Genomic DNA, 17,137 nt, shown 5'->3' with positions numbered 1-17,137 from the left:
TGTTTTTTTTCTTTGTCTGAATTTCTCACTTCCTGTTCCTCCTCATTAAGCTGTTCTGGATGACTAACCCCCAGCCAGAATGCCTCGGGTGATGGGGGCAAGCTTACTGAGGAGAAACAGGATGTGAGAAATTCAGACAAAGAAAAAAATAATTTAGAAGGCAAATCGAAGGAAAAGGTAAGTGAACCAACAATGCACTAGCTTAAAGGAAGCTATTTAAAAAATAAAAAACAAACCTTTACAATCCCTTTAATACACAGCATAACACACATTAACATATTGATCTATGCACTGCAACAAAGTGATTCCACACTAAATGATCTACTGGAGTTTAATTGTGGTGGAATGGAAAGTAGATAATACATTTGAACAATCTAATTTAGCTTAAAGAGTAACTCCACTTTTGGTGAGAAAAAATACATTCCCCTCTGGGTGATCTATGTATATTAAAAATATTTTAACAAACTTTGTTGCAGATTCCCACTCTTTCCGAAGAAATAGCTTTGTATATGTCTGTGTCCATGTACAAAGTGAATTTATATGGGAGTGGTTTTATAATTACCAATCAGCTGCTGCACTTGCATGGCTGTGATGAGGAAAGTTGCAGGGTCTGCATCCCTTTAGACATGATTACCCTTTGGGAGTATCTCACAAAAATTGACATTTTTATTGCAGGGGATACCAAATATCTGACTTGTATCTTAGTGCAGACTCCTGGAAAATCAGTAAGCCAATCACACTAGCAGATAAATGACATTTTCAGGGGGCGTTCTGTACACCATCTGTGCACAGAACACCTCCCAGGTTGCCATGTTGCATTTTACAGAAAATTTCAGCACTGCAGATTGAAAAGGAAAGGTAATTTTTAAACACATTCAGTTACAATATTACTTGACTCGCAATTGTAAATGCTATAATTTGCTTTTCCCACGAAAGTGGAGTTGCCCTTTACTAAAAGGCTTTATAGAAAGGAAACTACTTGTTAAGAATTAGGCCCCTTTCAAATGAGCAGACTGATCGGGTCCACCTGTCAGTTTTGTACCCGATCGGACCACCCATTGTTCTTTATGAGGCGGTGGATGTCAGCGGACATGTGTCCACTGTCTCCCACCGGGCATCCAAACTGATAAAATCCGCTAAAGATATACTTATGGTGATACGTTCGCCATCGGTCCGGTGGATCAGATAACAATCAGATGGAAATAGCTATGCCGTCTGTTTCCATCCGACCGCCCCATAGAGGGCAGCAGGCTGTGTCCGCTCTGCATAGAGGAGTGGACGCGCACCTGTCATCCACCTGCTCAGCAGAGAGACCCCCCGCTGAGCAGGTGGATCCGCTTGGAAGGATCCGCTTCATCTGAAAGGGGCCTTATTAGTACTTTTTTTGTGTGTTTATCTGACCAGTAGCTGGGTTAAATTCTGGCTCTCATAATGATGGTTCATGAACCCCTCACATCTCTTTTTTCTCTCGATCAGGAGCTAAAACATCTAATACTGGAAGCAGCCGATGGATTCCTGTTTGTAGTGGCAGCAGAGACGGGAAGAGTCATTTACGTATCAGACTCGGTCACTCCTGTACTCAACCAGCCTCAGTCAGAATGGTTTGGGAGTACTTTGTATGAGCAGACACACCCTGATGACATCGAGAAGCTTAGAGAGCAACTGTGCACATCGGAGAACTCCATGACAGGTTGGTTCTAATGGTGGCATCTGAGGAAATTGATGTAGACCAAAAAACTATTTTATTTGAATTATAATTTGTTTGTTATAATTTGTTTGCCCTGAACTGGTATCTCAGGAATAGGATTGCTTCATTTTGTAGATGTGGCAGAAGACAGGTGCTGAAAACTGCTATTCCCTGATTTATAAAAGTGTCCGATAAAACTGTCATGACAAGTTCTCTCTTTCACTACAAGTTACACTTTGAAAGTAGGAAGCTGATTGCTTTTCTTAGAGGTTTCTCAGATAGAATTTTTTTTTTTTTTGGGCATTACTTCATAGAACTGTACAGGCCCACCACAATGTGCAATGAAATTATTAGTAATAATAAAACAATACAGTATATTGGCAAAAGCCCATTATTTGGGGTAAACATAACACAAATATTTAACACAATATCCACTTAAAGGAGTTATAAAGGTTAATTTAGTTTTTTAAAATAACAAACATAGCATACTTACCTCAGTTTGCTTTGCACAGAGTGGCCCCGATCCTCCTGTTCTGGGGTCCCTCTGTGGTTCTCTCAGCTCCTCCCCACTTCAGATAACCCCCTCTGTGAAGTGCTCTCCCAAGGCGTCCAAACCAGCCAATTGCAGGACTTGGCGCCGTCCCCCGTCGCCCACGTCATTGGATTTGATTGACAGCAGTGCGAGCCAATTGCTGCGCTGCTATCAATCTATCCAATAAAGAGCCAAGAAGCCCGGGCAATGATCAAGCACGTTCGCGATGCAGGACTTTCCAGGGCTATGGGGGGCCAGTAATCGTCGGATGCATAGAATGCATTAAGGTGAAAAAACATGAACCTTTACAACCCCTTTAATACTTTTAATCTATTAAAAGTGTTGTAAACCCTTGTGATTTTTCACCTTAATGCATTCTATGCATTAAGGGGAAAATTCTTCTACTGTGCTGCAGCACCCCAACCCCCCCCCCCCACGTTTTACTTACCTGAACACTGTCATTCTTTGGCCGGGAACGAGCATACCAGCTCTAGCTGGTGTCTCGTTTCCCGATTGGATAGATTGATAGCAGTGCAGCCGGGGGCGGGGCCGAGTCCTGCATTCTGACTCAGGAGCGCGCCCACATGGATGTCCACCATGAAGAGCACTTCTCCGATGTGGACTGGAGGCGCAAAGAGCACCGCTGAGGGACCCCAAAACAGGAGGATCAGCACCACTCTGTGCAAAATAAATTGCACAGTGGAGGTAAGTATGACATGTTTGTTGTTTAAAAAAAAAATTAAAACAAAGCTTTACAATCCCTTTAAGCCAAAATAAAGGCTCAGCCATAAAACTCAAGCCCCCAATAACTCAGAGCCTATAAAATATATTGTCACCTTGTGGGTGACTTTACCTCCAATAAGTTAGTGCCTGTGATTAGATGTTGGGAGCAGGGAGCTCTCCAAATCCAATGATTCCAAGTGACGATGAGGCAAGCTAAAGAAGGAAAAGTCCCTGGCACCACACCATTGTGTGTCCAGTCACCCCCCTGGAATTCAGAAGCTTGGTTCTTCCTTAGAGACAGCATGCCTCTGGAAAGGTTGGCCATAGACGGATCATTTTTTTTTCAATCAGCCTTATAATAAATCAGGCTTATAATAAAAACTGAATGGATTCCTCCATCCATACAAGCAGGGTGCATGGAGGAATCCTCCCCACTGTGCTATTATATTCTGACAGCAGGGACTCCTCGCTGTCAGAATACACAGATCAGCGCTGCAGCCTCTTGAATAAACATTTTACAACAGTCCTGTTTAACAGAAGTCGATCATCAGATTAAATTCTGTCAAGCGGTAACAGCCAAGAGTCAGAATTTGGCTGGTTCCTGCTGAACTAGATGAATTTCAATCCATCTATGGCCAGCTCAAGACTTCTTCCCAGCAACAGCCTTCTGCCCTGGAAAATACAACTCATATTTCTGAATTGTGAGGGACCTAGCTGTCCCATAGGACCACTACTGTGGGCCTTCCATTATAGCAACTGCCACACACTCATAATTCTAATTAGTATAATTATAGATGCCCCTTCACTTTCTAAAAGTTAAACCCTGCCTTGAAGCAACATAGAGGAACCCCTATCTCTATCATCATGTTTGCAGTGGCCAAAAGTTGCAGTCGCCTATTCTACTTGCAGCACTAATGGAAGTTTAACGAGTACCACAGATCGACAGTTCAGACATAATGGATGAGGGAGGTTACGCTACTAAATTGTCCCTGAGGCATCTGAAGCCATACTTATAAAGTGGAAATCCAAATTATTCAAAGTAAAAATAAAAACAAAGTACCGTAATATAGCTGCTTTTGAAAAGGCAATAAAATTCTAGTACGTCTGTTCTTAAAACCATTTCCTTTAGTGAGGTTCTTCAAAACTTCATGTCAAACACACCTCTAGTGAAACAAGACTCTGGCCACAGCAGCAGGAATGTACTTCCTCAGTGGTTTCCAGACTTTTAAAAACATATTAAACATTTATATGTGGCTACAGATCAACTTTCAAACTGTGACTTTGGTGAATCCAAGTGCAAATTGCTATGGACTTACAAGTATATTGATGTGTTAGTATATTTATTTTATGCACAGCTAGCATGTCTTAAAATGACCTGTCTAAGGAATTTCTAAGATATACAGTAGATCTTAAAGGTGAAGAATCCGATCTGGAAGATTTGACCCCCTTCATGACCAGGGCATTTGTTGCTATTTGGCACTGTGTTACTTTAACTGGAGATTGCAATGCTGTACACAAATGAAATCTATATAATTTTTTCACACAAATAGACCTTTTTTTTTGGTTGTGTTTGATCACCACTGGGGTTTTTATTTTTTACTATATAAACAAAAACAAAAATGACATTTTGTAAAAAAAAAATTAAAACAGTATATATTTTTACCTTTTGCTATAAAACATAATTTCTTCATAATATTTGACCAAAATTTATTCTGCTACATATTTTGGATATTTTTTTTTACAATAAGTGTATATTGATTCGTTTGTGTGAAAGTTGTAGCATCTACAAACTATAGTGTGTGTATATACTGGAATTTGTATTGTTATATATTACTAATGGCGGCGACCAACGACTTATAATAGGACTGCTGGAGTGCGGAAGAAAATCTCACACTAACTGACGCTAGGGGAAACTGACTAACTGTCACTGACATCACCAGTGACACTAATACAGTGATCAGTGATAATACTATACAATGTCACTGTACTAATGACACTGGCTTGGAAGGGGTAAACATCTAGAGCGATCACGGTGTTAAATATGTGCCTAACTATTTGTAATGTGTGTACAGCATGCTCCTTTTACTAAGAGATCACTCAGTTTCTCAGTGTTGAGAAACTGACAAATCACTCCCTCTGTACAGAACTCTGTGTTGTTTACCAACAAAGAGCTCTGGGCTGTGAATGTACACAGCTGATCAGCAGGTCCAGGCCATGAATCATTAGCCAGGAGTTGCTGACAGACTTCCGCTGTGTGCAATTGAGTGTCAGGTAGGGGGAGTGCATGTGCACGTGCCCAAAACCTGTAAGTAGGCAGCAACATGCTGGTATGTCACTTTGCCTACAGTGTCTGCCCTTAAGCAGTACATTGTGGGCGGGTGGTCGCTAAGTGGTTATAAAAAATAAATAAACCTTCATACTCATCTGTATGCTGCAGCGTCGGTGTGATGCTGCAGATATCCCTCCCCCAATTCTACAGCCGGCCATAGATGGTTTGAATCTTGGCCAGTGCAGCAGGAACTGTCCGAGATTCGAACCATGTGTGAGCAGGCTAAATGTACCCAAGTTAGTCTATCGATCAACTTGGGTACAACCAGCCTGTCGAATTTTACTATTATAGCTGCCAACAGTAATCACTGTGTTACCCCGGGAGAACACAGTGGCTCCGCTGGAGGGATTCCCCCATCAACACTGACTGCCATGGGTTACAGGAAAGAAAATAGCTCCATCTACAGTATGTCTGGCTTTAGACGGAGAACTGAGCGTTCACATGGCTGCTAATCAATCAGTTCTCGGTCTTCTCAGAGTGGAGAGAGGTGACTGTCAGTCACCATTTTCTGCTCTGCCCCTGCAGCACTCACTGGAGAACCATGCTGGAAAGGGGTGGGTACAGATGTCAATCGGGCAGGTGAGTGGATCCTGACAGTATGGTTGGGATCCTTCTAGAACGTGGAGCGGCTATGTGACGTCAGCTGATTTCGACTATAGCACGCTATAAGATGATTCTGGGTCACAGGAGTGCAAATGTAGGTGCACTCCTATGACCCACAAAAGAAGTATGACCAAAAAAGCTTTGGCTACACATCTCTGAGGCCCGGTACACACGGGCAAACATGTACGATGAAACCGGTCCGTCGGACCGTTTTCACAGTACATGCCTGCCAGAGGGCTTCTGTACGATGGTTGTACTAACCATCGTACAGAAGTCCGCGCGTAAACAATACGCGGGGCGTGTCCGCGACGTGGGCGGGCCTGCCATTTAAAGGCTTCCACTCATGCGTCGAAGTCATTCGACGCATGCGAGGGACGGCGGGCGCTCGGACATGTACGGTAGGTCTGTACTGACGATTCCAGCGGACGGTTTTAAAACACGTCCAGGAATATTTGTCTGCTGGGAAAAGGCCCGGCGGGCAAATGTTTGCTGGAATTCGGCCCGCTCGCGCCTACACACGACCGAACATGTATGCTGAAACTGGTCCGCGGACCAGTTTCAGCATACATGTTTGGTCGTGTGTACGGGGCCTCAAAGCTGAACTCTAAGCACACAGATGGAATACATACTGTGTACACGAGGTGTGACAATTTAATTCCAGGAATGAACTGACAAAAAAGTTGGCTTACCTATACACTAGCGACTGTTGTCACCTTGAAAGTAGTATCCTTGTGAAGCGACACACTTTTCTAGACAACTGTGCCACTGCCAGAAGCTTTCATGGAATTTGTTTTCCAGGAACACTGAGCTGGTTGTCTGGAATGTCATCAAATCTGTGTCATTTTTAAGGCATTTTTACAGCCAAAAGTCACAGAGGAGTCAGGGGAATAAGGTGGCTGTTCAAGTTTCCAAATGGATTTCTGGGCCAGGAACTCGCAAACACTTAACGCATAATGTGCAGGAGCATTGTCGTGGTGGACAATCCACCTCATGTCAGATTTTCGGTCTTTTCCTTTGAACAGATGTGTTTTTGCTTGCCCACTTCTTGCGTCATTGTGGACTTCTTCCCACCCCACTTTAAACCGCCTATGTCATTTAAAAAGACTTGATTTCTTCATGCTAGTTCACAATAAGTCTTTTGTAACAGAGCTAACGGTTCACTCGCACCTTTGCCAATTTTAATGCAAAATTTGATGAATCTGTTCCAGATTCCTGTTGCTCCTTTTCTGCCAACAGTGTGGTGCATGCTAGGCTGCCGACGTCACAGGGGCGGTGCCACCAGGTGATGTTGCAGGGTGGTCCCGTCCCCTAGCTATTTAAAAAATGTCAAATGGCAGGTCAGGCAGAACGCAGGAGCGTTTGTGGGGAGTGGTGCTTTTTTTTGTTCTTTTTTGGGTCTGGCGGTGCGGCGAGCATCGTGATTGACAATGGATCTACATTTTTTTTTTTTTTATAAAGCAATTGTCAGAAACTCTAGTACTGTCTTTTTTCACTTTTACACTCTTTTGATGAATGGATAGGGGCCCCGCTCGCAGACCCTCACAACCCAGGGTTATGGGAAGAGGCCCTAATCCTCCCCGCCCCAACGCACCCCCCCCCATGTTGAGGGCATGTGACCTGGTGTGGTTTGGGGGGCGCTCGTTTGTCTCCTACCTTTCCTGACCTGCCGGGCTGCATGTTCAGATAAGGTTCTGGTATGGATTTTTCCCCAGCAAATCTTTTTTTTTTTACATTCAGCTGACAGCTGATGACTCATCAGTTGTTAAGGACACAGCAGCCGGCTTACCAGCCCACTCCTTAGCAACCAGCTATATACAGTGTTTTTAAAGGGAGCAAAAAAACCTGCAAAATGCATGAAAAATGCACGCAAAAACATGTTTTTAAACCCAAAATGCACTACAAAACGTGCCTGAAAAGCACGGCAACTGCATAGATGTGATCCTAGACTTAGAAAAAATAAATACATTTACTTTAATATCACTTTCATTTTTTAAAGTTGGTGCAGCAGTCAGAGAGTAAGAGCCAGTTCACACTGGGGCGACTTGGGATCCGACTTGAAGTCGCCTCAAGTCGTCCCAAGTCGCGCTATCGAGAAAAACAATGCAAGTGAATTGGAGCGGTGTTAATACACGACTCGAGTCGCTCCGACTTCAAAAGAATTTCCTGTACTACTTCAATCCGACTTGTAGGCGATTTGTACCCATTGATTTCAATGGAAGTCGCCTCCAAGTCTGATCCAAGTCTGATCACTGTCTTAACTGAAGCGACTTTCCAGGAAGATAACATACATTTCTCAGGCAAACCTCTCCCTCCCCTAGAGCTGATTGTTGTTTGATTGGCCACTGGAAAGTCTCCTGTCCTGGAGACGACTTCAAGTCGTGTTGTAAATCGCCCCAGATCGCCCTGTGGTTCATGCTCAAGTCGTGTTGGAGTCGCCTCTGAAAGTCGCGCTGGAAGTCGTGTCTCCCCAGTGTGAACCGACTCTAAAAGTAGTGATTCTTAATTTGTTAATTTGTTAAGCTACATACATGGATCAAAATTCAGTCAGTTCAGTGGGGACTGGCCAAAATTCAATCCATGTATTTATTGGCAGGCTGGTTATACAGAAGTCGATAAGTCGAGAAGTTAAGTTTCCACTGTCAGAAAACAATAACTTGATACATTGATTGTGTTGATGGGGATACTGGGTAATTTTTTTGTTAAACCCACCGGTTGAACCACAATAATGACTAATGTACAGTAGGTGACCACGATATTGTGTCAATCTCGCTCCCTTTCTCGGCGAGATTGACCACCTACGAGCCCCTTCGCGAGAGCCAGCGCCGAGCTGGCTTGCCGCGATGGAGACAAAGCCGTCATAGAAGCGACGGGAGATCCGACTTGGATTCCCGCCAATTCTAGCTGCGGCATTTGGTATGCATCCTGAGAGAAATAAAAAACCGACATGGGTTCCCCCCCCAGGAGCATATCAGGCCCTTAGGTCTGGTATCGGTTGTAAGGAGACCCCCCCCCCACGCCGAAAAACCGACGTGGGGGGGTCCCCCCACAATCCATACCAGACCCGTATCCAAAGCACGCTACCCGGCCGGCCAGGAAAGGAGTGGGAACGAGCGAGCGGCCCCCCCTCTCCTGAGCCGTACCAGGCCTGCATGCCCTCAACCAGGAGGGGTTGGGTGCTCTGGGGCAGGGGGGCGCACTGCGTTGATAAGGACAGGGCCTCTTCCCGACAACCCTGGCCGTTGGTTTCGGGGTCTGCGGGCGGGGGGCTTATCGAATCTGGGAGCCCCCTCAAATAAGGGGGCCCCCAGATACCGGCCCCCCACCCTAAGTGAATGAATATGGGGTACATCGTACCCCTACCCATTCACCTGGAGGCAAAGTGTAAAAGTAAATAAACACACGACACAGGGTTTTTAAAATAATTTATTAGTCTGCTCCGGGGGCCCCCCCTGTCTTCTTTAGCTCTTTTAGCAGGGGGGGCTTCTTCTTCACCGCCGTCTGGTTCTCTTCCGCTCTCCGGGGGGTCTTCTCCGCTCTCGGGGGTCTTCTCTGCTCTCCGGGGGTCTTCTCTGCTCTCCGGGGGGTCTTCTCCACTCTCCGGGGGTCTTCTCCTATCTTCTCCGCTCTCCGGTTCTTCTCCTGCTCGCTGTCCGGTGCCTTCTTCTTCAGGGCTGGCCGCCACTATCTTCGTGTGTTAGCTCAGTTACTCTTACAGCCCGCTCTTCTGTGACGTCTTCTTCTTCTCTTCTTCTGCCTTCTTCCGATGTTGACACGACGCCTCTTCCCGCTGCAATGACGGGTGCGCGGTTTGCATCCGATTTATATAGGCCTCTCTTATGATGTCACAGTCCCATCATGCTCCGGTACGTGGGTAGGTACCGGAGCATGATGGGACTGTGCCATCATAAGAGAGGCCTATATAAATCGGATGCAAACCGCGCACCTGTCATTTCAGCGGGAAGAGGCGTCGGGTCAACATCGGAAGAAGGCAGAAGAAGGGGAGAAGAGAAGAAGACGTCACAGAAGAGCGGGCTGGCCACCTGCTAGTAACTGAGCTAACACACAAAGATAGCGGCGGCCAGCCCTGAAGGAGAAGGCACCGGACAGCCAGCAGGAGAAGATCCGGAGAGCGGAGAAGATAGGAGAAGACCCCCGGAGAGTGGAGAAGACCCCCGGAGAGCGGAGAAGACCCCCGAGAGCGGAGAAGACCCCCCGGAGAGCGGAGAAGACCCCCCGGAGAGCGGAAGAGAACCAGACGGCGGTGAAGAAGAAGCCCCCCCTTCTAGAAGAGCTAAAGAAGACAGGGGGGGGGGGGCCGGAGCAGACTAATAAATTATTTTAAAAACCCTGTGTCGTGTGTTTATTTACTTTTACACTTTGCCTCCAGGTGAATGGGTAGGGGTATGATGTACCCCATATTCATTCACTTAGGGTGGGGGGGCCGGTATCTGGGGGCCCCCTTGAGGGGGGCTCCCAGATTCCGATAAGCCCCCCGCCCGCAGACCCCGACAACCAACGGCCAGGGTTGTCGGGAAGAGGCCCTGTCCTTATCAACATGGGGACAGGGTGCTCTGGGGTGGGGGAGCCCCCCTGCACCAGAGCACCCAACCCCCCCATGTTGAGGGCATGCGGCCTGGTACGGCTCAGGAGAGGGGGGGCCGCTCGCTTGTCCCCACTCCTTTCCTGGCCGGCCGGGTTGCGTGCTTTGGATACGGGCCTGGTATGGATTGTGGGAGGACCCGCCCACGTCGGTTTTTCGGCGTAGGGGGGGTCTCCTTACAACCGATACCAGACCTAAGGGCCTGGTATGCTCCTGGGGGGGGAACCCATTTCGGTTTTTTCTCCCTCTCAGGATGCATACCAAATGCCGCAGCTAGAATTGGCGGGAATCCAAGTTGGATCTCCCGTCGCTTCTATGACGCGCTCGCTGGAATGTGCTTTGTCTATTCCAGCGAGTGCGAGATGTCGGCACCATGTCGCCGAGAATCAGCGCGATGCTGTCGTGCTAGAAACACATTCTCGGCAACATGTACTGTATGGACTGCCTTAGTTTAGCCAAGTCCATCTAACACTACCCCCTCTTCAGATTGATAAAGCTACTGTCCTCTGTTGCTCCTCCATCCAGAGTGAAGACACCCAAAGACAGGAAGTGTGTTACTGGCCAGATTACAAGGTGAAAATAAAGGATAAAGGCCTAAAAACATGCAATTCTGACGCACAAAAAAACACGCATGCTCGGAATCATTGAACTTCATTTTCCTTGGCTCGTCATAGTGTTGTACGTCACCGCGTTCTTGACGGTCGGAATTTGGTGTGACTGTGTGTATGCAACACAAGTTTGAGCCAAAATTACGTTGGTAAAAAATCCACAGTTTTCTTGTTGGAATTTCCGATTGTGTGTATGTGGCATTAGGCTTCATTCACATTAGAACAACTGCAAAGTCGCACGATTTCCAGCCTGAGTTTGATGTGGCTTTCAGTGCGACTTTATTCCGACTTCTAATGCCGCGTACACACGATCGTTATTCATGTCATGCAAAAAAACAAAGTTTTTCTCGACGTGACTTGTCGTGATTGCTCCAAAGCCTGCCTTGCATACAGATGTTCGTGAAAAAAAAAATGCTCAAGCAAAGCGCAGTGACGTACAACACGTACAACAACACGTACGACAGCACTATAAAGGGGAAGTTCCATTTGAATGGCGCCACCCTTTGGGCTGCTTTTGCTAATTTCATGTTACCGCGTGTTAGTAAAAGTTTGGTGAGAGACGATTCGCGCTTTTCAGTCTTTGTGCTTTTCAGTCTGTTACAGCGTGACGAATGGGCCATCTCCATTACGAACGCTAGTTTTACCAGAACAATTGCTCCCGTCTCATTACTTGTTTCTGAGTATGCGCATCCCCCCCTCGTAAAAGCCTACACACACAACGTGAAAACTGACGAGAAAAATGCTCTGGAGCATACACACGACCGTTTTTCACGACCAATTAAAAAAATTGCATTTTTCTCGTCGTGAAAATCGGTCGTGTGTACGCGGCATAAGTCTAAGGCTGTGTACACACGGTCGTTCCAAACCGATGAGAATGGTCCGACGGGCCATTTCCATCGGTTCACCGATGAAGTGGCCTGATAGTCTGATGTGCGTACACACCATCGTTCCAAAAACCGATCGGGTCAGAACGCGGTGACGTCAAACACACGACGTGCTGAATAAAACGAAGTTCAATGCTTCCAAGCATGCGTCGACTTGATTCTGAGCATGCACGGGTCTTGAACCGATGCTTTCTGTACTAACCATCGGTTTGGACCGATCGGGCAGCGGTCCATCGGTTCGATTTTGAAGCATGTTTTAAAATTTTGGACCGATGGGCTATACACACGGTCGTTTTGGACCGATGAAACTGAACCTCGGTCCATTCTCATCGGTTTTGTCCGACCGTGTGTACGCGGCCTTAGTCACATCAAAAGTCGGACCAAAGTAGTGCAGGCACCTTTTCAAAATTGCTGCGTCTTTAAGTCGCACCTATCTGAATTGGTGCGATTGAAGAATGGCTGCAGTGTATCATGCGACTTGTCATGTCCCTAGTCGCATGACAAGTTGCACAAGTGTGAATGGAGCCTAAAAGGGCTAACTAACTCCCAATTTTTACATAAGATTGTCCTTCTTAGTTTATATATCTGTTTACCTTTCACAATCATAAAGGTTTATTCATTTCCATCCTTTGTTAATTCAAGTGTTCACCTTCCATGAACAAGACCAAACATCTGTGGGCCCTGACATGGCGTATGTATATAATCAAGGGCATTAACCCGTGGGTAGAGCCATGCCTGGTGCACTACCACAGCTTCCACCCAGCAGGTTACCTCCAGCCCCACGGTGCTCGGCAGGCTCCTGGCAGCAGACAGTTCCTGACAGTTCACACTGATCTAGGTTTAAGGTTTCACTGTTTCTTCCTGCAGTTTGTTATGGCAGATGTTTTGCTGGATCCAGATCTGTTTCTCTTCAGAGTAAAATATTTATTCACCCTGCCTTGTTTTGCTTCTCTATTTAGTGGTACTCGAAAATGTTTAAAGTTCAGCAACTTTTCCCTTGGCTTTGTTTTATTTTAGTTGTAATATTTCCGAGTGTTTGAGCGCAGAAAAAAAAAATAATCTTGAAAAAGTTTATTTTTCTTTCTTAGCTTTCCGAAGAAAAATTCCACAGTTTTCCTGAAAGGGCTGGGCAAAATTCCTTATCAGCTGGATGTTCTGCTGTCAGTACTCCTCTTTGTGTGGATGGTGTCCCTCCTCATTAGTCACTGTGGGGTTGATTTACTAAAACTGGAGAGTGCAAAACCTGGTACAGCTCTGCATGGTGGCCAATCAGCTTCCAGGTTTTTTTTTTTGTAAAAGCTTAAAGTGGAACTTTAGTCAGAACCTTAAAACGGAGTTCAACCCTGTATTGCAAGTTTTGCCCCCGACGTTGGTGATCTCATTGCCTGAAATTTTCCCTTTTTTTTTTTTAATGCATGTTACCTTTTTCGGGTCACTAAAAGCTTTACTTCCTCTGTACCTCACCGTGGCAGGCATCAGCCTGTGTGGGTTTTGTAGAGCCGGCTTCAAAGTGAAAGTGATGCATCAGCTCCATAGCTGCCGACCACTTTCATTGATACGGCTGCGCTGTCTCACCGCAGTCTCACCACACATGACATATCGCCGCGAACATCAGAGTGAGAACAATAGTTCCTAGTTAACTCTAAATTCATGAGCTATAACAGCTTTTAAAAAAGGTTGAGAAAAGTTGCCTACCTGTGTGTATTTTCAGTGCTATTTCATATTTTCTGTAAGACCTATAGAATAATTTATGGAAGCAGATTCATATTCAAATACCTACTGTAGAGTTTCAGTTCAAATGTAGCACTTTCCATGAACTCAAATCCAGCCAGTGAAGCACATTTGAGGAGTTGTAAAGGTACAATTTCACTCCACACCAGGGAGAAAGCCTTGCATTACTGTGTGGAGTTAGGCCTCGTACACACGACCAGTTTCCTCGGCAGAATTCAGCTTCCGACCGAGTTTCTGGCTGAATTCTGCCGAGGAAACTGGTCGTGTGTACACTTTCGGCCGAGGAAGCCGACGAGGAGCTCGGCGAGGAAATAGAGAACATGTTCTCTATTTCCTCGTTGTTCAATGGGAGCTCTCGCCCCGCCGAGCTCCTCGGCGGCTTCAGGGCTGAACTGGCCGAGGAACTCGATGTGTTTGGCACGTCGAGTTCCTCGGCCGTGTGTACGAGGCTTCACAGACAGAAGAACGGGAAGTGAGGATTTCTCAGAAGAAATAAGTACATTTAAAAGCAAAATCGAAAGATGAGGTAAGTGAAGGAGGACTGCACTAAGGTAAAGGAAGCTATTTAGGAAAACAAATTGTACCTTTACAACCCCTTTAACCTCCCTGGCGGTATGATTATTTCAGAAAAAAGGTGCTGAAAGCGGTACCATTATTTGCAAGGAAATTTGGCGTTTTATATTGTAGGCCTGTAATTCTTAGGAATAACTCACTTCCATCTGACCAAACAAGAGTCTAGTAGACATCCCGGGTATGACATTTTTTTAAAAACAAAATTATAATATAATAAATAATTATAACAAATAATAATATAATTATAATAAATAGAAATTTGCTCAGTTGCAGAATTGTCGCTGTCATTATTTTTATTTTTTTATGACGAATTTCCCCACAAATCGCTATCGCACAATTCTGCAAGTGATTATAATTTATTATCGCTGTTTTCTAGCTGCTCTAAAACCATTTTTGACATAAAGGGACACTTTTGGTTGCTATGGACAATCTCCAGTTTGCAGGCAGAAAAAAATGTTTTTATTATATAAAAGAACATGTAGGGCACTGGGCAGACCACGAGGGACAAGGGGTGTGTGTATTTTTTACATACAGTACTGTAATCTATAAGATTACAGTATACTGTATATAAGGTGTTTGTTTACCTTTTTGAATTTAGCGCCGTTCTCCACCCCCGTGCGTCGTAATGTCGCAGGGAACGGAGATCGGCGGCACACAGAGGCACTGTGTGAATCGAGCGAGGTCCCGCTCGCTCACACAGCGCAGTGGCATCGCTGGATCCAGGGACAAGGTAAGTAAACACTGCCTGTGGATTCAGCGAGGCGAGCCCGAGTCTGACTCGGGGTTACCGATCGTAGCCCAAAAATCTAACCCCGAGTCAGACTCGGGAATACCGCCAGGGGGGTTAAGGCAGTGGTCATTAACCCTGTCCTCAGGGCCCACTAACAGGCCAGATTTTATGTATTACCTTGGGGAGATGCAAACTAGAATACTGCAATCACTGAGCAGCAAATGATATCACCTGTGATGACTTTCAGTTATCTTGCAAACCTGGCCTGTAAGTGGGCCCTGAGGACAGGGTTGATGACCACTGCTTTAAGGGATTTTGCCAATTTTTTGTCAAAAGTAAAGTTCCTGAGCAGAAAAAAAAAAGATTGCCCATGCTGGAGTTCTCACCATTACATTAAACAACATAAACACAATGCTTTCAGTCTCCTATCTAGTTTGTCCTTCTAACCTTTAGGCTGGGTTCACACCACAGCATGGACCGGTGCGTCTCCATTTACCGTTTCAGGTCCGATTTCAGCCTGAATTTCTGGCTGAATTCGGACCTGAAATGGACAAAAAGATGCAAAGGGGTAAATTCGCACTCGAGCAGCCGCAGAGATGTGTGAACCGCCTCCGTAGAGAGCCTGTCACAATCTCCTGCTATGTGAATTGAATGCGGGGCAACCCTCTTTACGCACTGGTGTGAACCCAGCCTTACGTTGCCCATACACTGTGCAAATGTCTGCTTATTCCCAAGAAACCGGTTGATATCCACTCAGTGGGTGACCCTGCCGGTCCCGCTACATTCAACAAAGTCAATCATTCGAAGGATCCTATTAGAAAATTGTTGGCCAAACAGTGGCTACTTCCAGGCCGATGCAGCCGCTGTTAAAATGCAATAGCCACAGAAGAAGGTTTGTTCATCCACTCCGTATAGCTTGGAGGGTGGAATCAGTTAGAATTTTTTTGTTTTACAATAAAAAGGGGTCAATTGTTTCGGCATAGAAGTGTAATGAGACATAAGGGTAGGGAGGTAATGATGAATTTGGGTATAATGAGAGTGTATATCTCACCTGTCTTGGCCTGGTCAGTTCAGATACTCTCCACTAGTCTAGCCACATACCTACACTACTTGTGCAGCCACTTGTCTCCAATGTAGGAGGCGGAGTTATCACAGCACGGTGGTGAGGTGGAAGGTTCACAGAATAAGGACTTTTCTCATCAAATTTGTTCATCAATTTTTTATGGACTTTATATCACTTGTCACGTGGTGTTATTGAGTTTATATGTTATTGTTGATTTATTATTATATTAATTAGCGCTGCAATTTTCTTCCACCTATTTAGGTTACGTTTTTTTCATTTTAATTATTCATTCATTCAGCAGCTGTAGTTTATTTCACTTTTTTTTTTTTTTTTTTACGCAGTGGTGATAGAGGTTACTCAGGGCGTTAGTATCCTATATCAATCATATATTGTATATATATAATATAATATCTAAATAAGGAGCTGTACGCTGTGTTATATAAAACTTGCATTGACTAGTCTGTCAAGCTCCAATCACCGCCTAACATACAGACAAAATCAAATAATGGAAATAACTTGCAATAAACTTTGATCGCAGCATTTCCTTCCATGACACAATGGATGGAAAAAAATAGGAACAACAGTTTTGAGGGCCCCCTGAAAAAGGGGGGAATATGCCTGAAACTGTCATTCATTCCTATGTTTTTGATTCACTCTGTCATGTGTATACACACACACATTGTATACAAACACAATAAACCTTAAAGCATAATAAAAAAATTAGAGAACGTTATAGGTTGTACATTTGCTAGAACAGCCGTAGTTTTTGCCTTTCAGGGTGGATGGGGAGAAAGGGAGTAAAGTTAGTCATTTTGGGAGAAAAGAGAAAAGTTCTCCAGGTGTTGAGTGCCATTTGTTGCCACATAAAGTAGGAGCATAATAGAGTTGCCTCTGAAGCAACTGCGGATAACTTTCTAATATGTAAAAACATCAGCATTTATTTAGAAAACCTTCATATTTTTCCTTCTTTCTTTCACAGTTCAGACACATTAATCCTTTCCTTGTGCTCTCATCTCCTGGAATAATGACATGTGTCTTGGCACCGTCAGGAAACATGTTTTTAGTGGTGAAAGT

The 17,137-nt window shown here is 45.1% G+C and overlaps 1 protein-coding gene across 3 annotated transcripts in view; it reads left to right on the top strand.

Moving 5' to 3' along the window:
- The window catches only part of ARNT2 (aryl hydrocarbon receptor nuclear translocator 2), a 191,989-nt gene that overhangs the window by 71,535 nt on the left and 103,317 nt on the right, over positions 1-17,137 (top strand). For all 3 annotated transcript variants that reach the window (XM_040342429.1, XM_040342428.1, XM_040342430.1), the window contains one exon: positions 1,477-1,690. In XM_040342429.1, the coding sequence (XP_040198363.1) occupies positions 1,477-1,690 (214 nt within the window). The remainder of the gene's footprint in view (positions 1-1,476; positions 1,691-17,137) is intronic.

Source organism: Rana temporaria, chromosome 3 (assembly GCF_905171775.1).
Source record: "Rana temporaria chromosome 3, aRanTem1.1, whole genome shotgun sequence".
Lineage (NCBI taxonomy): Eukaryota > Metazoa > Chordata > Amphibia > Anura > Ranidae > Rana > Rana temporaria.
This window is presented reverse-complemented; position numbering and strand designations above follow the sequence as displayed.